At 37.1% G+C, this 23,055-nt stretch overlaps 1 protein-coding gene across 29 annotated transcripts in view; it reads left to right on the top strand.

Moving 5' to 3' along the window:
* The window catches only part of SOX6 (SRY-box transcription factor 6), a 519,233-nt gene extending 498,408 nt beyond the window's left edge, over window positions 1-20,825 (top strand). For 25 of the 29 annotated variants that reach the window (XM_025190443.2, XM_006134565.4, XM_075928048.1 and 22 more), the window contains 3 exons: window positions 813-1,046; window positions 4,585-4,801; window positions 13,571-20,825. In XM_025190443.2, the coding sequence (XP_025046228.1) occupies window positions 813-1,046; window positions 4,585-4,801; window positions 13,571-13,874 (755 nt within the window). In that variant the 3' untranslated portion in view covers window positions 13,875-20,825. The remainder of the gene's footprint in view (window positions 1-812; window positions 1,047-4,584; window positions 4,802-13,570) is intronic. The other 4 variants (XM_075928052.1, XM_075928041.1, XM_075928050.1 and 1 more) reach the window with 1 other exon arrangement.
* Window positions 20,826-23,055: the final 2,230 nt, after the last annotated feature.

Below are 23,055 nucleotides of genomic sequence, written 5' to 3'. Positions count from 1 at the left end.
TAAAAGTGTATATTACAACTGTGATTCTATAAGTTTCAGGACAAGTACACGAGTTTACCATGCTCACATCTCAGCTATATCAGCCAGTACCTACCACCTAATATTCAGTTGTGTGCTTGATAGCATATAGTAAAGCTCGGACTACCAAGAAAACTGCCCCAAATCCATCTCAAATTAGAGCATGCCAGCCATCAAGATTCACTGAGGTATCATTGTCAAGGGGACCCCGATATACTAGTCATGCCAACCCGATGCTCTGGGATTAGCCTGCATACCTGTTAACGATAGACCATTGTATTACGGATACGTGGCTTGATCCTGCAAGGTGCTGACCCATATTCAATTGTCACTGAAATAAATTTGAACTGAGTATGCTTATCCAATGTGTAGCACGTACCCCCAGATTAAGGATATGCTATATAATTCATCATGAAATATTTGAATATGTTCCATTGCACAGTCATTTTGAAGTATTTGAGTAACTTTTGTACACATACCCCTATGGAGCATACAAATTATTCATGCTGCTCCAGAATTGGAACTTGTTCTAGTCTTCAGTACCTTGACTGAAGAAAACTGTAATTATCAATACACACAATTTGTTGTGTCAAACCAAGGACCTTGTTAACACTGCCTTTGTATGCTTAATTAGAGTCATGAAATTAGGTCTGCTTTATCTTTTCTTGTAGATCTGGGGGACAGGTGGAGAGAGAAAAAATAACCCTGCAATAAACAAGGCATAGGAAGCTGTCTTGTATTTGAAATAATAATGTTTTGCATCCATCTTGTTTCTTCCTGCCTTGATATTACAGGAAGTAAAGCAATGAATGGCTCTGCAGCTAAACTACAGCAGTATTATTGTTGGCCAACAGGAGGTGCCACTGTGGCTGAAGCGCGAGTCTACAGGGATGCACGGGGCCGAGCCAGTAGTGAACCGCATATCAAGCGACCAATGAACGCTTTCATGGTTTGGGCAAAGGATGAACGCAGAAAAATTCTCCAAGCTTTTCCTGACATGCACAACTCCAATATTAGCAAAATCCTAGGTAAGTACAAGACCGTAAATATATTATGACTGATGAAGATGTGCTAGAGAATGAGGACAAATTCAGGAATGGATATTTAAGCAGCAGGCCACAACTGTATTAAACTTAACAAGGGTTAGGAACACTTCATATTCTATCTCTCCTACTCTCACCTACTCAGCATTTTAAGTGGTTCTAGTGCAGGGATTACATGGATACTACCTTGGGCTAGAACTCAACATGCTCTTCTGAGTCTTACCCTATTCCTCCTTGCATGAGCGGGATAAGGGATTCTAATAAGGGGATGAGACCTGGACCCATGAAGGCCATAAGACTTTTCACAATCCACTGAGTACAAGACTCATCAATAGAATCTCAGGCCTTTTACTTCAGTGAACTGTTCCTTTTAACCACACTAGAAGCCAGCCATAAATTATGAAGAACTAACATCCTTTCTAAGTACTATCACAAATTGTTAAATCCTATCATGATTTTACTTAACTGCACCTCCAGGTTACTGTGAGGAAGGCAAAAAATTCCACAAGTGACACCAGGGAGAAAAAATGTCCTTCCTTACCCCAAAATAGCTGACTGGTCAGATCTGCGGTATCATAATACATAGCTCCGAGGACACCAGTACAGGCTGGAGAGAGTGGGAACATAGTAAAAAGAGGCTCCACTTAGCTCAAGCTAGGATAACATGAGGAACTAGCCAGCTCCTCTCCTTCCTAATTTAGCTAAGCAATGGTGAGAGACTCTGAAAGGGAGGGACAGCTTAGGGTCCCATGTGTATTGCTAGTTTACTATAACCGTGGTTTTTGGGAAGAGTTACCCATTCTATAGTCACATCAGAAATAATTAGAACCTAAGAGTTCAGGATTCATGAAAATGGAATCTGTACATTTTATAAATCCAAGATACAAATTTGTGCTGGAGAACATTAATGTCAGAATTGAATTATTGGTCAGCAACTTTAATAACACTTGAAAAAAATATTCAATGTGAATTTTCTGTAAAAATATGGTAATATTTTAATTAAACATGTATCGATGATAAAAGAAAAAATGAAAGGAAACACTTTCATTACACAATTAAAATATTGCTTAATTTTAAATATTCAGAAATAATATTTAATGCGTACATATGTAATCTAGGTATCCACCAATATGAGTTTTGCCACTGTGCAGATAAATTGGTTGATTTTTTTAGACATTTTGAGTCAATGACCTCTCTGGAGAATTAGAAACATACGTGAGAATGAGTGGTGAAATGTTAAAACATATATTTGTTCTTGTGTCTTTGAAGTTAAAGATGGATTCTAAATGTAACTCATAATAAATAATAGTTAAAATCAAGTTTCATCTGCAATCATTTTATTGTAAACTTTTGAGTTGAAATGTATTTTAAACAGAGCTGTTTCGCATGCATTTGTTATTTTTGTCAGAGGCAAAAAGACATTCGAGAAATAAATGGTACGCTGCCCTAAAACTTTCAGTATCTCACTTAGAAGTTCTCATATTTTTGTCTACCATTTTAAATAAGTTATATGAATAGCCTTTCAGTTTTGTATAAACCCTGCACTGTTTCAGTTTTGGCAGCCATGGGGAATCTATATTATTTGTGTGCATTCTGTGAAAAAACTATTAGGAGTATAGTAACTGTATTCATTAAAATGTAAACTTTTAGCATAAATATATCAGAAGTGCCAGCAATCATGTGTTTGTTAACCATGGTATTAACGTGTTATAAATAAGTTTATCTCTATATAATATCTGTATTACTTTTCCAGAACAATGAGAAAAGGGTCTGAATTATTAGAACTGACACAGAGCATAGCTGGCTATGGATAATATTTATACAACTTTTCCATTTGTTGATGTATGAAAAATCTCGGTAAAAGAATAGCTTCCACCCACGTTTACCACAGCTGTAATAGTTTTATCCAGCTGAAAGACACCAAAAAGCTACTTTCTGCATTGCTTACCCATAACAACCCCCCAAAACCTATCCTCTCTTCAAGTGTTTAGGTTATTCTTTATAAACAATACAAGAGATTTGAATACTTTTTCCTCTTCCTGTATAAACTGTATTAAAATTTTTTACTACTTTTATTGGCTAAGCTTTCAATGAACGTTTACAATACTGAAAGTGGTGTATATAACTACAAATGTGCTTTCCTTTAAAAAAATAACTTTCTAAGTGCAGTTCAATACATTTATTTCATCTGGCCAGAGAAAAAATATGAATAATAGGATTTAACATATTATAGGATGCCAATAGTATGCCAAATTTATATCAAAACATAACTAAATTAAAGACTCATAAGAGTAAGGAGTAATTTGTAATTTGTGAATAAGTGAGCTTTCCGTAAGTTTTCCTTGCTAACTTGCAGAGCATTAATATCTATTAGAAATTTTAAAGTTATGTTCTTAAGGAGGCTTGAATAAGCATGCATGCATGAACAATGTGATAAGCTTTTAACATCAACACAATGACAATGGAATCAATCTGATGTTAGTAATGTGCATGTTAATAAATAGTTCACAGAATTATTCTCACGTTAAAAATTCATTATTGTAAAGAACAATAGAGAGAAATTGTTGTGGACACAAGACCCAGATTTTCAAATTCAGCTACAGTGAACTCTTTGTTATCCAGCACTCATGGGGTATGTCTGCACTACAGGATAAACTCGAATTAAGCTATACAACTTCAGGTACATTAATTGTGTGGCTGAGGTCAAAGTACCTTGACTTTTGGCGCTGCCCACACTGCAGGAAGTTGAAAGGAGAGTCCTCTCCCTTCGATTTCCCTTACTCCTTGTGGAAGCAGGACTACCGGCATCAACCAGAGTGCCCCTCTCAGTTCAAATTATCGTGTCTTCACTACACCCAATAATTTGAACCCTGGAAGATCGACAACAGTAGCTTCAATCTTCTCTGTCATGTAGAAATATCCATGGAGACTGGGGCTTGCCAATTAATTGAATGTGCCAGATAACAAAGCTTATAGCTCTGCCCCACTCCCTACTGGCAGATCCAGGTCCTGGCAGCTTGAGGCACGCTGAGAGACCGGAGGCTGGGGGGAGAGAAAGAAGACACCTATTGATGGTGTCAGCCAGGAGTGCTGGCTATCAGAAGCCCTACATCGGCCATCTGGACAGGTGGGAGTCAGTCACATGTATCAGACGAAATGGTATTGTGGCTGGGGGCAACACCGGTTAACAAAGTTATCTGGTTTACACAGTGCCAGAGAACAAAGTTTTCACGGTACTGATTTGAAATGCCTCAATTCGTAGGTACTTTCCTGGAAATATTTTAAAGAGCAGGGCTTTGAGAATGCAGGTGAGCTGCATTCTCTGGAAGTCACGCCTCTTAAAGGTGGCTCAAATTGGGCACCCAAAATAGCTAATCAGTTTTAAAAATATTGGCCACAGTTTTGGTAAATGTTGATGAACTTGTTATCAGCTTGGCAAAAAAGAAAGTGGAGCAGGTATTCTACAATGCCTCTAAATAGAGCTGAGTCTGTCTTGCTTTCAGCATGATGTTTTTACATATAGGCTCTCGCTGGAAATCCATGTCCAATCAAGAGAAACAACCTTACTATGAAGAACAGGCACGGCTAAGTAAAATTCATCTAGAGAAGTACCCTAACTATAAATACAAACCTCGACCAAAACGCACCTGTATTGTTGATGGCAAGAAACTGCGTATTGGAGAATATAAACAGCTGATGAGGTCTCGAAGACAGGAGATGAGGCAGTTTTTTACTGTGGGGTAAGTATTTTTATTGTTGTTTCTATTTTCTTTTTTCAGAGTGTTTTTGGAACCAATCGACAATTCGCCTTACCTGAAGAGTTTACAAATTAAGGGTGAAATCTGCAAAATCTTTACTCACACACCTCAGATTTATACTGAACATAGAATTACCAGCCACATCAGTCTTGGATTAACTATGGCCTGATTTTAGAACTCTTTGAAAACACTTGGAGTCAGTTCACTGGCCTTGAAACATTTTTGATTGGGCCATAAAAGGGCGATTTGCAAGCCCTGCCCTTAGTAATGAGGGTTTCCAGGATCAGTCCCAGAATTGAGACAGGAAAGATAGGAAAACATAGAAAAGGCATGTTAGAAAGGATAAGGGTGTAAAAAAATAAGAGCTTTAGGGAATGGAGAAGATGGTCAGATTGTGCAGAAGCTTCGGGAATGATGCACACATCTTGAGGGCACCTAATTTTTTGCATTACGTATTATTATGGTATACAATACTTCTTCAAGAAATGTGTTGTGTAAAGTACAGAGATAGATCAACCAGGTTTCCAGTTCAGAATGTATGATACTAAAAAATATCCCACGACAGTTTTAGTCTTACATTGTGATATAAATGCAGTGGAAGGTAATTCTATTAAATGGCATCTAGAACTTTTGAATGGCATGCCTTGCTATGACAGTTCTCCAGATTTAGGATAAGAAATCCACAGAAACAATTGCATCAGTACTCTCATTCTCTCTCTCATTCTCTTCTGAATTAATTTGTGATATCTGTACCAGGGCACAATGTTTCTGGTAGGTTAAAAAGAGCCTAAAAGCCATCTCCCTTGCCAGCCCCTCCAAATTCACAGTGTTCTCCTTATTTCTCTAATCATAATACTCTCCTTTGGTTTTGTGTGTTACTGCCAGATAATTGTCCTTTATATCAGTTATGTGTCCTCATTTTTGGGATGTGGAAATCCCTGTTACAGTCGTTTGTTTTGTGGTGTCCTGCAAGAAAGCAGATTTTTTTTATAAATCATTCTCTAGAAGCGTATTTGATATTCTAAAACATGAAATAATATAACTTTTGAATATGAGATATGATGCTGTTAGCTTACTCTTCAATGTCAATTGTTTGCTAGTAAGCTGTCACAGAAATTATACATAGGTACACATCTGAATTGATATAGTGTATCACAAATTGTATTCAGTCCAAAGGAATAAAATTCTAGTCTACCTCTTCCAAGGCAGATTAACAGTCATAAGATATCAAAACAATAAATTCTGAAGGTCCAAAAGCAGCAATGTGGTAAAATTAAATACAGGAATGGGATAAAAACAGCATCACAGTGAGGGTGTGTCTATTGCGTTGTAACTTGAAATAAGATGCACAATTTGAGCTACACAAATTGTGTGTCTTATGTCAATGCTATTTCAAAAAAGCTTATTTCATCATTTGGCGCTGTCTACCCAGTGTCAAATTTTGAAATAAAGTGCTATTCCTAAACGTCCCTTATTCCTTGAAGAATGAGGTATACAGAGATATCGGAATAGTGAGCCTGAAATAACGGGGTTGTTGTGAAGATGTGGGATGGCTATTTTGGGATACTCTGCTATCCCAAAATAGTGTTGCAGTGTAGATGTTCCCTGAGAGAAAAGACACTGGGAGAATTGATTGCTAATGCATAATTAAGCAGCTGCATTGCCAGGATCAGAGAAGCAGGTAAAATAAGGAGGTCAGGGTTAAAAATTGTTCCATGCTTATTGAAAAGTGAACAACACAATAGCTGGTTTTCAAAAACACTAAAAACTATTCCCCATGAACTCAATGAGCCAAGTTAACTTTAATATATCCTTGTGAGATGTAAGAGGCAACTTGGTAATTTAATCATTTTTCTAAGTACATGAGTCCTGATTCTTCTGATTTACACCATCACCTCTTATCACCCTTCTTGCAGGATAAAGAGGCCTTAAAATGAGTGTAAATTACATTTATATTGATATGATTTAAATTTAATTTACAACCACTTTAATATCCCTTTACACAGCTAAAAATGAATAAAAGAGTCTTAGTGGAAGAGGGAATCAAGCCCTTGGCTGGAAACAAGAGAGAATATGAAAATGTGTTACATGATTTAGTCAAAGTAGACAAGGAATTCATGTCATTTTTCCATCTATATTTATTTTGGGAGCTGAGGAGACCTAGGCTATGTTTACATTACCACATTTTTGACACATCTTATGTTGACACCCCAAAGTTGACAAAATAAAAATTGCCGGAAGGTGTTCACACTTGCTCCCTCTGTTGACAGATAATGTCCACACTGGGGGCACCATCATCAACAATGTGAGCAATACATTGTGGGCATGTATCCCACAGAGGAGTGTTGTGGAAGGCAGAGCTGATCCCTGTGCATCTTGGAATTCCCTCCAAGTTCTCCTGCAGCCTTCTCAGCTGGTAGGAGCAGCACCATCAGCAGCTTTGTGAGCTCTCCTTGCTGAGAAATGTCAAAACACCACAGAAGCTTATCCCTCTATCCCTGCAGCAGCAATCTGCCTATGGCTGTGTTCCTTGTGCAAAGCAGAACAGGAGTATTCCAAAGACTTGTTCTTTGTTTGTTCTCCTCAGCTGACAGATACTTTCCAGAGCTTTGAAAGGGGAAAGGTACATGCCTATAGGACAGCAGAGATCAAAATTCTGAGCAGAGCCATCAGGGCAAGATATTGGCAGAAGCCAGTTCTATTGACAAAACAAATAGCAGGATCTACACTGGCTCTTCATCAACAAAGGGAGAGGAACAGAAAAAAAAGTCTCTTATGGGTGGAAGTTTTTATTGCTGAAACTGGGTGTTTTCCCCAACAAATGTTGCATTTCAGTATGTATACGCTCACTGTTTTGTCACCAAAAGGCACTTATGGTGATAAAACTTGGCAGTTTAGACAGACCTCTAAGAATGTCTGTGGTTCTGAATTTGTGTTTATAGGATTTCTTTTGGGGGGGAGTTTCTGACCTTCCTCAACTTCCCCTCCCCCAATCCAACTGTTTTCCCCAGAACAAATGAACAAACAAACAATCCAAAACCCACTGAAAACACAATGTGAGAAATTGGAGAAAACCCATCCTGAAACATCACACTCATTTACTTGGTAAGCATATTTATTTCTTAAATATAAAAAATGTACATATTATCCAAAACACAAAACTTCTAGTTAAAAATAAAATTAAAATACTGCATCACAACAGAAACCCCAGTCAACTAGATAGCGAGGTTACCATGCTTCACCGACCTAGGGTATGTCTAAACTATATTCTATTTTCGAAAAAGGATTTGCATATCTTCTTCTGATTTCACTTTTGAAAGTAGTCTGGATGCATTTTTTTGGGGAAAAAACCCCTTTTTTGAAAAAACCACGTAAACCTCATTTTTTAAGGAAGAACGTTTTTTTGAAAAAGCATTTTTCCCCCAAAAAATTGCATCCAGACTACTTTCACTTTCGAAAGCTCTGCTTTCGAAAGTGAGATCAGAAGAAGATATGGAAATTTCCGCGGAATTTGCATATCCTTTCAAAAATAGAATGTACTCTGTAGCCTTATTTCCTTTGTCAACATCCAGCCTATTGTGTTGCCAACCCTCCTGAAATATCCCACAGTTTACCACCATTTTAATGGAACAAAGAGTACACATCCTTCTTTACAAAGGCAAATTTATATTAAAACTTTATTTCAATCTTCAGAGCAGAGTTTGTTGGAAAACAGTTTTCCCACTCTGCAAATATTTTCAAGACTTTGAAAATTGTTATAATTTCAAAGAAATGTTGAGTTTGAGTTGATTGAAATATATTTTTTGATTTAGACCTTTTTAATTTTTAATCCTTTTCAGGATAAGCAGCTTAAATTTAGAAACAAAAGTTAGATTTTTTTTAAATACAAAAATACTTCATTGCAACAATTTAGATTAAAAAAAATTTCAAGTAATGAGATTCAGTGAAACAGATCCTGTTTCACAAATCATTTCAGTTTAAACAAATTGGGATTTTTGATGAAAAAACAATTGTAGAAAAATTCCCAACTACTTCAGAGTAAAGTCAGAGTCTAATATTTCTAAGATAAAAAATCTTTTATATGTATTTTCTGATTACCTAAATTTTTCAGAGAGGAATAGAAATAAAAAAAAAGACAAAATAGAATGAGAAGACCCAAATAAAATGCTGAAACCCCACATGGTAGTTTGGGTTGTGTGTTTTTTCTGGGAGAAAAAACAAAACAGATGTTTTATAATCCTACCTTTTTCTCATGAGGGATTCTTGATGGTCCTTTTCTTGAGTGTTGCTTTAGATCTTAGTAAAGACTTTGCCATGGGCAAAGTATTCAGAATTTCCATGTTCAGTGGTGCATTCGTGGGCATTTGTGTCTTTGTAAAGCACCTATTCCATTTCCTCCAGTTACTCAAATTTGGACAATTCTAGCTTCTCATCAGGTTTTTATTGGGATTTTAGTCCCCTTAGGATCCATCTGTGAAAACAAATGATATCTGTTTGGATTTCTCTGTAAAGTTCTTAAATTAGGAATTCTGCTCTTTTTAACTAATCTTCTTAAATACATGGATTAAATTGCATATCATCTATTTAATCTGTTAAAAAGGGCAGACATATAGTTACAGTATGCAGAAATAGAGGATGTATGAAAATGTGGGGTAGACAGATCTATTTAATTAATGGAAATTAAAACTTTATGGCATTTCATACAATCACATATTTGTGTTGTTTAGGTGTTGGTGTTTTTTCAGTCTCCTGCTTTTCTCTATTCTGTTCAGGTTCTTATATCACTATAAGTAAAACACTTAAAATTAGTTCTTATATCAGGTTCTTATATCACTATTAGTAAAACTGAGCACCACTCTGAGGATGATCTGTCCTGTCAAACTCCCAGTGACCGAGCCTTTAGTTGCTGCGGAAACGGTTGTGTCGTGTGTATGGGTGGCATTTGCTGAGGCTCCCCTTGAGTGTAAGATTGTCTCAATTTCTACTATGACAACAAAGAGATGGTGACTTTGGTTACTGAATTGTAGAAGTGAATGCATTGGTTAAGACGATGGCACACCAGCAATGACATGCTGTAGTAATCAGTAGTAAAACACACACAGCACTAGATTAATTAATGTTTCCTAAGAAACAACTATGGGAAATAGCAGTATTTTAACCAAAAAATAAGCTGACTAATGGCCAGATTCGGCATCACTTACTTTGGTAAAACGTTGGGAAGTTGAATGAGAGATTTTTACAGAGAGTAAGATTGTACGGTAGTGGTGAAATTTGTCCCTATGCAATAGGCCACATAAAGTCTATGCATTTTACATACAAATTAAATGATATTTTAAAGACTTAAGTGAGACCTAAGTAGTGATGTAAATAAACAAATTTTACTCCAAATGAGAAATACTCTCAGGCAAGATCATTGAAACTTAATGACTAATATACTATTTAATTAAAAACAGGGAAATTCAACCTGTATTCAGCCAGGTAATATTTTCTAATATTTCAGTTAGTTGTAATAATACAGTTATTTATGGGAAGTTTTGGATGATAACTTTTCAGCCCTTCTGTGAATGATATTTTAAAGCAGCCTCAAATGATTTACAATTTATCTTCAATAATTCATTTTCCATAATCCTTAAGTAAATGTTGTTCATATGGAAGCCATAAACTCTGAGATTTTAATGTAACAGTGTATTTTGTTGCCTTTTCTTACAAAAATAATTCAGTATCCAGTCACTTTCATAATTTAATACCCTTTACATAGAAGTATGTATTCTATAAATTAGTCTGCAAAGTGATGAGGATGTTACTTTTCTTGAGCATTTATAAATAAAGTCTTTACAATGTTTGTAACTACTGAGTACTTGTGTATTCTGACTGTTGGTCGAGTACAGTTTTGAAGAAGCCTGTAATATTATACCACTGTAGCAAGAGCTAAAAGTGCACAATGGGTGCTTTTGTGAGATTTACTGTTATTTTATTCCTTATGGGGAAGTAAGTTTCAGGGTGTGTAGCACATAAGGATTTTCCCTAACGCAACCAATTTAGCTTCAGTCATTTAAAGAGCTGTCAGAAAATAGTTCTGAAGGGATCCACAAACAATGGTAATTTGCCAATTCAAATGTTTAGTTAGTTTTGCAAAAGTCAAAAAATGGAATGTGCTCCAGGAAAATCCTAATAATTTTAATACCACTAGATTGCCAGCAGGTCAGTTTATATGAGTATTTTCATGTTACCTACTCTTTTCTATACTTGTCTAATTATATTGGGCCAGATCCTTGGCCCCCAATACAGCCCCTTTGCAACACTGATAGAGCAAAGAGTCTATAGAATTGGCTTAATTGGCCCTCTGATGATTTCCCTGGCACAGGAGAGTCCTCCAGTGGTATAGAGCTAGTGTAGCCAGCTCTACACTACTGCTTCTTGTAAACCCTTAGGCATGAGCACTACATTACTCTGGTGCTCTCTGGCTGCCAGAAAGGCCGTTTGATTGGCATTGAAGCTGGGTGCAAACAAAGAACTTAAATCAGGGGGGTGAACCAGAATCAGGGAAGCATAAAGGTGATGTAAAAATACATTTTGTCCATGGTCCTCTGCTTAGCACAACTTCTCTAGATAAGAGGAATGAGCCTCTAAAATTTAATATGACAACAAATACTTTTAAATACAAATGTAAAACTAAGTTAAGGTTTGAAATATCTGCTAGAAACCGCAGCAAATCAGTCAATCAGAGCATGCAGAATTTTCAACCAGCCCCTTTTCACTTCTTTTTCTTCTCTGAATAGTCTTATTTTCTACAAAATGACGTTGTCATTTCCAGTGCCATATGCAAAATGACACCACCTCAGAGTTCACCAGTGTAAAAGGGAGTATCAAGAGAATTTCACAAAAGGGAAAAAGTAGTTTAGGTGTTTGGTGAGATCAATAGGCATTTAGGTCCCAATTCAGCAAAGCACATAAGCATATCCTTCATTTAAAGCATTTACTTAAGTTTTGTTGAAATCTGTACTACTTAAACATATACTTAAAGTTAAACATGGGCTTATGTGTTTTGTGGGATCCAGGTCTTAGCATTTAACTCTGGTCATAGCTCAGTGTTATTCATTTTTGTTTTTTTACTTCACCTGAAATAATTAATACCCACTATTTATTTTTAAATCTTAGAAAGTTTTAAGGGAGAAATTGTGCATCCATTTAAGTGTATGGCAAAGCTCCTATTAGCGCTAATGGATCCAGGATTTTGCAAGAATTCTTTTGCATATTTTATTGCATAAGATGGCGTATATCACGTGGCAAAATATTTCAGCCCCCTCTCCCCCAATTTCTGATTAAATGCATATTTAGGTCTTCAGACAATCAATTGGGTACAACCCACTCCAGTCAGCAAGCATATTCACCGCATGTGATTTTTCTACACTTTACTAAAGGAAGAATAGTGAAGTGAATTCTTTCTTGAGAGGGATTCCTTAAGCCCCTAAGGTGTGACCTACTTTCCTGTTATATGAATCAGTTATGCAGATCTGTTATACTACTTATATTCATGCTACAACTTGGCATGCACAAGAGACGATGCCTAGAGTAAAATACCAACACCGCAGATTCATCCTCACTATCCCCAGGTAACCTGCACTCTTTTTTACCTTAAAAAAGGGTTGAAGAGCTGTTATGCTGTTGCAGAAATCCCTCCCCTCCCCTTGAAATGCAGACATGCAAACAAGATTTGTTAACCTTTAATAAATGGCTTCAAAACAACCCAGCAGTGTCCCAGATTATCTACGTCACATAGCACTTCAACAGTGCCTTTTGTGTCATGCTGCTCCATGGCTCCTTCTGATGTTTTTTTCCCCGTATGGTAGATGGGAAAATGTGGATCTTTCTCCAATATTGTAAAGAGAGGCATAGCACCAATCAGTCTGCACGTGTCCAGGGCAGTCTCTTCACTTGATCTAAGAACACTGTTTTCACCATCAATTCTCATATCTTGGCCTTAAGTAATTAGCTGCCCACTTAAAAAAAAATGTGGTTTTTTTTCCCCCTCGGGATTAGACATTCCGAGGGGGGAAGAAGGTGTCACACACAAATGCCCTCGGCAATTTCTTCACTTTGTGTTCTCTTGAAAACAGATTTAGCACACAGAATTGTGGGACACCATTCCTAACTGGGATGTATGGGCATTACTGCAACACTCAGACCACACATTACAAATACTGGTTTCTAAAGAGCTTATATGTTGGAAGGGCAAGCCCCACTGATGTAAGTGTATAAAAGCACTGCTTTTCTCAGAAGAGCTTTCAGAGCTGATGCTGTGGAGCTCTTCAAAAGTTTTTTTTTTTTTTTTTTTTTTGGTGTCCATTTATTAATGCCATTAAAAGAAATATCAGGGAAAAGGTTAATGTTGGCATTACCACTGGGTGAATAGGGTGAAAAAATTACACGTGGACATCTTGGTAACTCCTTGCCTGAGGAGGCTGATAGGGCTAGGACAATAACACGGTTTAAAGGAGAACTAGATAGATCATGGAGGTTAAGTCCATTAATGGCTATTAGGCAGGATGGGTAAGGAATGGTGTCCCTAGCTTCTGTTTGTCAGAGGGTGGAGATGGATGGCAAGAGAGAGATTGCTTGATCATTACCTGTTCAGTTCACTCCGTCTAGGACACCTGGCACTGTCCACTGTCGGCAGACAGGATATGGGGCTGAATGGACCTTCGGTTTGACCCCATATGGCCATTCTTATGTTTTTATGTTTCCTTGCAGACAACAGCCTCAGATTCCAATCACCGCAGGAACAGGCGTTGTCTATCCTGGTGCTATTACCATGGCAACTACCGCCCCATCACCTCAGATGACATCTGATTGCTCTAGCACCTCTGCCAGTCCGGAACCCAGCATCCCTGTCATTCAGAGCACGTATGGTATGAAGACGGACAGCGGGAGCCTTGCTGGAAACGAAATGATAAATGGAGAGGATGAGATGGAAATGTACGAGGACTATGAGGACGATCCCAAATCAGACTATAGCAGTGAAAACGAAGCCCACGAGGCTGTCAGTGCCAACTGAGGAGTGTTTGCAGAATTAAAGTACTCTGACTCTTTTGATTTTTTGTTTTTGGAACAAAAAGTTCTTAAAGAGCCTGCATGCATGTGTGGCTCCTACAGTTACATCCACAGAATGGTCTTAAATGTTTCTTAACGTGTGAGACAGATAGTTCCCCTAATTTTCATGAACCTGTTTTTTTTTTATTTAGGTGAAGACATATATTAAATATCAGACATTGGGACTTGAAAACTTATATGAATCAATAGCTGTCTTACAAGTCTTACCTTTTGTCTCTTGTCTTTTTTTTTTCCTATTTGGATGCTGATAAAGGTTTAAGTTTTTGTTTTAGATGGGGATTATACATTCTCACTCAGGTATGCTGTACCAGCCTACAGGTTGTGAATGTGTTTTTATTCTGGATTCTTTTAGAAAACAAAACCTGCAGATTTCATATTGTGAAGCAGAACAAGTCCGCAAGTGTGTGCATTTGTGCGTCAGAGCTCATCCTTGAAACAAACTCTGAATTCCACTTTTTCCACATGTATATTTGAACTTTGGATGTGCCAAACTTTTCATAACTTTTGAATCTTAACATTTTAAAAAAAAAGTCTTAAGGGAGACACTGTAAAGTCTTAGACAATCCTTTGGCATCTTAAAAAAATATGTAAAACATGATGATTTTTTTCCAGAAAATGGTAAAGTACTCAGGAATCTGGAGGCAGGATAGTCTTAAGTAGAGAACAAAGTTGCCACAGTGCATGTGCCCAATTGCTTTTGCCTTTTGATGTGCCATTAGTGCAAAATATTAAGCACAAAAGCGCGATCACCAGCTATGGACAAGCCTGTCTTAGCAGTGTGAGGCCACCACTGACTACATTCTCTATCCCTTTGCTTTTAACCCTTGCATTCAGTCTTAACACATTTTCTCTTAAATAATTTATTCATTCCAGAATGTCAAGGGTCCAAATACTTAATATTTATTTTAAAATATACTGTCGGTGGCATTACATTTACAATTCCTTATGACTGTCTTAAAGAGCCCCCTTTTTTTCTTCCCCAAAAACATGCAGGGGCCTGAAAATAAGAGTGTACCTGCTTCCCAAAAAGGAAAGTGGATGGAAAATACAATTGTTTCCATAATACTATACACCCAAAGAACATTTGGAACAGCTATCCTGCATGTAATGCAAAATAGAATGAATACTTTTAATATGTGCATATAGTACACTGACTCCTATATATTTCTGTGTGTCATCTATACATCTATACGTATAGAATGTATATATGAACAATCAGTGGAGGAAGGAGCATCCAATGTCTCTTTAGGTCTGCAGTGATGAATTTGTAGGGTCTGTAAAATCCTGTAGTGGATAAAGGTCCTGTACATTCCTATTTCAAAGATGGCCTGAAGGCACTTTCTGGTCCCTTCAGTGTGTTTATGCAGTGATTTATTTGTGAAATTCCTTGGAGGGGAAGGAGGGGAAAGAGACACACAATCTGAATTGCAGAGCAAGGCAAATGGTGCACTGCAATAGATTTATCAAATATTAGTCACATGGGAATGAGAGCCAGAACTCCTCGAGTTTTTTCCTGGCGCAGACCTTGACTGGCTGCATGATTTTGGACAAGTCATAGAGACCTCTGTCCTACACACACTTAAGTATATGTTTAATATTGCTCACATGTGCGAATCTAACCACGTACGTGTTTTCAGGATTAGGCCCTTAATGTCTCTGACCCTCAGTTTCTCTAGCTGTAAAATGAAGATAATAACATTTCTTTATATCATAGGGGTGTTAAGAAGCTCAATTAATGATTGCGAAGTGGGTGAAATACTTGAATGAAAGCAGCTAGAACAGGCAAAATATTATTTTTGTATTATTGGAAACAGTATCAATGACAAAGAAAATGTCTGGCAACTATATGGGGGGAGAGGCAAGGGAACACATGTCTGTTGAGAAGTTGCTGAATGTTCAGCGACAGAAATTATTTAAAAGGGGGGACATTTTTTTCTTTTCTTCACTCCCACTCCACTCTTATTACTCACAAATAAATCACTGCACATAATAGACAGTCCTTTGGGTCTAATCCTGCACTTATGCTGAGCGCCCTCAATTTCCACTGACTTTACTGGGAGTTTAAGGTTTTCAGCACCTCAGTGGAGCATTCAACACCTTGCAGGATCAGACATATGCAAATATATATGTACCTGATCCAGCCCACGTTGAAATTAATGGGAATCTTCCCATTGATTTTAATGAGCATCAGATCTGGGACCATATACTAAGTAGGTACAGTATTCAAATAGGTTACCTTCATGTCCAACAAACCATCTTGCAGAACTTCCTATGAGATCTAATGATGAGTTGCTGTGCTGTGAGCAATCATTTCTCTCACTGCGATAGCTGTTTAAGTGGAGATTAGTGCAGTCACTACTAGGAATCACATCTAAAAGTGCAAAAAAATGGAGATGGTTCAGTTTACAGGATGATTTATAAAGATAATGACACCGAAACATGGTGGTCAGATTTCTCTGACCATTTTGTAATTTGGAACAAAATGCTATATTTTTACTATTTATTGAGTGTGTTCTAAGTCCATGTCTAATAGCAATAAACTGGTCAAGCCAAGACTTTACAGGCATAAGCTGTGTCATTAGCTGGTGAGCGCCCTCTTTAAGCTGGCTAAGGTACTCATAGAAAGTGTTTTTGTTCTTAAGATTTCTTGGAGATTTGAATTTTTTAAATACATCTAGCTTGGATTAGGTGGGAGGGTACTATTATTTCCTAAAGAACAACTATTTATTAATGTCTTACGGATTTCACTAGTTCTAAATAGCTCTCCCTCCTTCCACCTCATTTATTTTCTCTTTCTCTTTTCTTTCTGGTTTTGTTGCATAGGTAGAATGCTGTATTGCTAGCATTGTATTTTATGTAATTATTTTTGCACAAAGGCAAACATTTAGATTAGTAGGTTAATTTTTTTTAAATGTTATGACCATGCCAAAATAATATTCTGCAGGCTGGTGGAGAACAAAGGACTGTTCTTTAGGACTGAAACTTGATTTTGCTTGTAGTACAAAAAACACACACTCACAGATGTTGTTTCGTAAGTGTTATAAGCACTGGATATAAATGGTATTTTTTATCACTTCTGACTAATGTGAAACTGTTGTACGAAAACTACATGAACAAAAGTCATCTGTTTCGACTCGTGTGGGCCTGCCTCACAGTTGCCGGATTTGAGTCATTTTTATGTCTTGTTATTTCATTTATTTATGCAAAATACATGTATGTATGAACACTTTGTTTTAGCTCCAGCCCTGCCTCAATGCTAATGTTCTGTCACTTAAAGCCACATTCTTGAAAATGATTGGCTATTCAGGAATCACCAGATTGTAAAAAACTTCATTTATTGGTTGGGGAAATGGGAGGGAAGTAACTGAATCTAAATTGTTCATATAAGCATTTTATTGTATTTATTAGCCGACATTGGCTCTAAAATGTCAGTGGAAATCAAGGAAGGACAATCATAAGGAAAAATGTCATTTTTTACTTTATTAATTGGAGCGGAAAACAAAGTTTTTGATGAATTTACCATCTCATTTTAGATTTTTTTAAAACAAATTGTGTAAATATAACATAGGAAATAGAATTTTATTTTTTGTTCATGGATACTTAGTGAAGTATAAGTTATGTATTTACTTTGGTTCTGTATCAGTGTATGTTGGTCCATATTAAATACTGACAAGTCACTGTACCTCATGTAGATGCTGAATTTACATCCGCAGTGTGAGAGCAGTATTGTGGACCTGTAGCTGGGACAGCACGATGCCTCACTTGTGCTCTCGTTGAATTTTAATTGCATATTCCACAAACAGAATACTTTTTTTCTTTTTGCTTATAGAAAGTTTATCTATACCAAATCTCTGGTACAGCTGGTATGAAACTCAATTTGCTTTGTGAATCCAAGCAAAACTGATGAAATAGTTTCATTCCTGTTTGCAAGCAGATAATGAATGGCATTTTGGAGGCAACAACACATGCCTCCAGAAGATTATCATCATTAAGAGAGCCCTTGCAAAGCTAATTAGATTTAATACTATTTAACTGGTGATTGCTGTGTTCATTATGTCATGATATCGTCATATCGGGGTTAATAACAGGAAAAAATATTGGCAAAGAGGATGTGTGGGGATTGTTTTCTAAGCATTGAATTTAAGTATCCCAGAAAAATTCTCATTTTAAAAAAAATCATGCCATTCAGGTAATGCACAAATATAGTAAAGCTATTTTTACTGTGAACCGAAACAGTTATACAGTATTTTTCCCTATTTTAGTTAACGGATGCGATATATTTTCTTTTTAGAAAGTTATAAAAGATTTATTTTCAAGAGAAGAACACTTCTGAAGCAGTCTGGTGCCAGCTAGAAGTAAACTGCTCACTTCACTTGGTGTTTGATGAATCAGAAATTAAAGTCTTAATGAGTAGAACCTCTGATTTTCAGGGTACATGTTTACATGGGGAAACAGCTCTCGTGAAAGGGCCTAATTCTGATCCATGCACGTGTTTATGTATCACCATCTAGCTCATGAAACCATCTGCTGAGAATGCATGGGGTCAGAACATTCTCCTAAATTGGTGTGTTAAGGCTCATCAAGTAGTAGGGTGAGGGGAAAAGATGGGATAGCTACACAGTGGGAATTCCAAAAAGAATGGCTATGCTATCAGTCAATGAGGTTTACAAACAGTAAGTACAACACCCTGTGAAAAGACTACAGCAGTCGGTGGAAAATAATTATTGTTTATAGTGTAAACATTACTATGCCCTCATACTAAATTCAAGTGTGATTCCCCTGGTTCCAATGGGTTAATCTTTTTTGTCTTGTCAAAGACATGCAATTTCTTGTTATTTTATCAAAATCATTTATTAGTAAGAAATATGTCAAGGCCTCAGCAAAACAAAATAAGTATCTGCTTAACTTTAGGCATTTGAGTAGTTCCACTGAAATGAATACAACACCATTCAATTGGTCAAAGTTAAGCAGGTGCTTAAGTTGCTTGCTGGCTCAGTGTTACAGTACCAACAACTGTATTAGAAATGCACTCAGCAGAATGTATGATGCACTTCTTCATATTTTTAATGAGACAGTGACAAATAGTCTCAGACCCCAGGTATTTGCATGCTTTTTTAAAACTGAAGTTGGCACGTAAGTGTGTTCGTTTAAAAAAATAATATTATATAACCTCATTTGAGCTTTTACAAAACACTTGCTCTTTCTTTTTAAATAACTTCTTCACCCAAACACCTTTTTATATGAACCCATGATAGTCTGTGATTTTTCTCAGATATTACCTTTTTGATATGCTGTAATGCCCTGAGCCTAGTACAGAACAAAAAAGCATTAAAATATATGTATATGGAAACATATTTCATTTCACTCCACATCCTTTCTTTTTAAGTCCCAGATGCATTTAAAAAAGCTGACAAAGAAGTATTCTGAGAGTTCACACATTGGGTGCAAAGGGGTGAAGGGGAGGGGCTAAAGGGAAACGTATCAAATTGGTATTCATGGCAATATGAAAGGTATACAGCAGTTTAGTGATACTGCTTGCTTGTAATTTCCGCTTTCTTAAAAAACACAAGTGAGGTCCTTGGTGCTCTTAGAGTATGGGGAATGTGCAAATATTTAATTGTTTGTATGCTGCACATTGCAGACCTGCTAGTGTGTATTCTCCGTTTGTCTTCCTTTGTCATTTGTGTTTTGCTTTCTCGAAAGCACCATTTTTTCTCTTCTTTGGCTTGTAGCAGAGTAGGATGTTTAGCATTTATGTTCATTCATTATTGTATTTGCCATGTAAATTTTTTTATTACATTAAGACAAGCTTATAAGCTGTTACTACATAACTTATCTTACTGTAACTCTTATTTCCTGACATTGTAATTTGTTTGTGATGTATATTGTGAGATTGTACTCTATGTTAATTTAATCAGCACAATTCACTGACATGCTGGACTGACATGCTAGCTGCTGTTTCAAATTGTAAAGTTTGTGTAGAGCTGTGGGGACAACTGAGACTCTCCTGTCAAGGTACTATGCTTTGGTTCCTATAGCAACACTGTGGGTGTGGCTCTTAAAATGCTAGAGCTGCTGTTTGCACACCCACTAGCAAATTTTAACTGGCAGGTTTTCTTTGTAGAAATTCTATATACAATGCAGGTACCTACCCTGGGCCCATGGCTGGTAAATATTTGGGCGTTTAGAGGAAAAACTAGTGTCTATTGCTGCTTTGAATATGTTTTAAAGTCTGAAAATGTAAATAGTTTATCAAAAAAAAATCTTGTACAGTCCAGTGTAAAGTTTTTAAATGAACTTAAAGGTTGCCATCACATCTTTCTCACACTCTCCTCTTGATACAGTAAAGAAAGAAAAAAAGTTTGCTAAGGATATTGATTGAAAACAAATCTGCTCTAAATTAAAAAAAAGAGAGAATTCTTATTCTTAGCTTTGCTTCATTGCATAAACAGACAACTTGGATTTTGTTGTGCAGTATTGACGTGAGGTAAATAAAATATTAAATAATCTTTCAGTAGTACATTTAAGAGTCTTCTCCTCCTCTGCCTCAGTAATTAATGGAAAAGACACAACTGAAAGACACAGTCCATATACATAGACAATATATTCTGGTGTATGTTGGCACCTTACCTACATGTTTGGGATTGCGGGGGGATATTTTTTTTTTTTTTTTTTTTTTGCACAAGGTGCTTTCCTGATATGTTAAACATGTCATCTTTGGGTGATACCGTATATGCCATGATAGGGGTATAGACCCCTCAGGGGAGTGTCTATAAGACTGCCTATTTATGCTCATTTACCTCAAGACTGTCCTCTCTACCCTTAATCTATTCACCATCACTCCATCTTTTGTACTGCTGTTGACACTTACAAATTAAAGATAAATTTTGTTTTATGACACGTGCGTGTGGTTTTTCTATGCCTCTTCCATTATGTATTACAAAATCTCAGTCTCCGAACAAAGATCAGAAAAGGTCACTTGGCCTAGGCATTCTGCCCCCATTATGTTTGTCAGCCCCACCGTCATGCACTCTGTGGTTTTTCACAAAGGAGTTTCTATCACCAAAATCCATGATTATTATTGGCCTTCATAGACTTACTTATATTGCTTGATAGCATGCACGGTACCCTATGTGCTGTGTAAGCAGGGAATGCTTATGGAAGTAACCTCATCTGAGATGGGTTTTTATCAAATGGGAATGAGGCAACACATGTCCCTTCTTTGTTTGCCTCCTTTATTTTTTCCCCCATCATAAAACACTTTAAACTAACCAACCAAATGGCAACATGAAAAATGTAAGGCGGCATTGTTTTGTCTGGGAACTCCTCTACTTTCTGTATTATGATTGGCTTTGGAGGCTAGTAATTACTTAGTCACAGTTCTCCGAGGAAAAGAATAAATTACATTGAAGTGCACTGTAATAAATATAATGTAATAGAGACTTATGGTTGTGCATTACATCAGATTTTAGGCCTGTTTCTGTTGTTGCAGAAGCCAAACATCTCCAGATGTCCAAGAAGGAATGACTCCTTCCATCCCTGGGGACAACATAACACACACAAGCCAATTAAAAAGATATGCCGAGTTACAAAAGCTCTGCAATTAAACATTTTAGGGTCAAATGTGGATGCCAATGAAGTCAATGAAAAAATTTGACTTAAATAGTATTAAAATTTGGTTCTTAGTAAATAATGGAAGAGTTATTCCACTGCAACTTCACCATTAAAACCCCATCAAGGAAGAAAAAGAAGAACGATATCCCTTTAACTACTGGAACTGCACTATAATTCAATATGACATGGAAATGACCAAACTGCATTAGAAAACAGACAGGCAAATAACGGTTCCGACTCAAGCTAATAAAGTCAAGGAAACCCACAGCTGAGACCTATGTTTATATTACTGTGTCTAGGTTTTGAGAGTAGATCTGAGATGAGGGTCCAGTCAGAACTTTAGGTGATGTAAAATGGTATAACTCGACTGAAGTCAATTTACACCAGTGGAGCATCTGGCCCAAGGTGCAATGTTTGTTTTTATTTTGAATGTTCAAACTTCTGCTAGTTGGTTGGGAGTCTTATCTTTAATGTTGAGTTGAGAAAAATGATCACAGAGACACAGAATCAGCAAAACAATGATAGTGACTGTGCCCATGTAATTAACATGAGAACACAAGTGGATGAGAAACAGGATGTGTGGAACCACTGTTCCCAACACTAGCAACCAGGTAAACTACTTCCTTGATACATAAGAATGTGGCCATCAACTACTGCATCATGGAGAATGCCATGACCCTGAAAGAGTGAGCTGCTAGAACTAAAACCAAGGTCTGTGCAGCAGCCATGGCTACACTTACGGGGCTACTGGGACCTTTTGAGGAGACTATAGAGCAATGGCACGTATATACTGAGCGTTTTGAACTTTTTGTTACTGCAAATGACATTAAGGCAGAGAAGAAGGTGACAATATTCTTTGTATTGTAGGGGCTAAGACCTACTCCCTGCTACGCAGATAGCTGCACAATGTTAAGCCCGAGACCAAATCTTAAAGTGAAATTGTGGAAATCCTGGGGTCACATTATGCTCCAAAACCATTGGTAATTGCAGAAATGTCTAGGTTATACAACAGAGACCAAAAAGCAAGTGAAAAAGTTGTACATTTTGTAGCAAATTAGAAAAAGCTGATGGGACACTGAATTTAAGGTGATGTTAAATGGCACCATACACAACAGGTTAGTGTGTGGCCTGCATAGTGAAGCTATATGGATGCATTTATTAACAGAGGCCCAGCTCATTCTAGAAAAGGCCGTTGATATTGCAGTCTCCATGGAACTGACCACATGGGAGGTGCAATAACTCAGTGTACCCCTTCGTGTGTAGAAAGTATCCCAAGAACGTACCCACAAAACAGTGGGGATCCAGGAATGTTACTGCTATGGAAAGCCGAGTCACCATGCATCAGAATGCTGCTGTAAGGATCTAGTGCATTGACAGCATGGAAAAAAGGGACACATTGAGCATGCCTGCAAAAAAAAGAAAAACTGGCCTGAGGTCATTTTTGGCAGACCAAAAAGGAAAATCTGTATTTCATTGAGCAGGCTCAGAATGATCAAGGTGACACCCTGTCT

This window comes from Pelodiscus sinensis, chromosome 4 (assembly GCF_049634645.1).
Source record: "Pelodiscus sinensis isolate JC-2024 chromosome 4, ASM4963464v1, whole genome shotgun sequence".
Lineage (NCBI taxonomy): Eukaryota > Metazoa > Chordata > Testudines > Trionychidae > Pelodiscus > Pelodiscus sinensis.
Note: the sequence above shows the minus strand (reverse complement) of the source record. Positions and strands in the feature narration are given on the sequence as shown.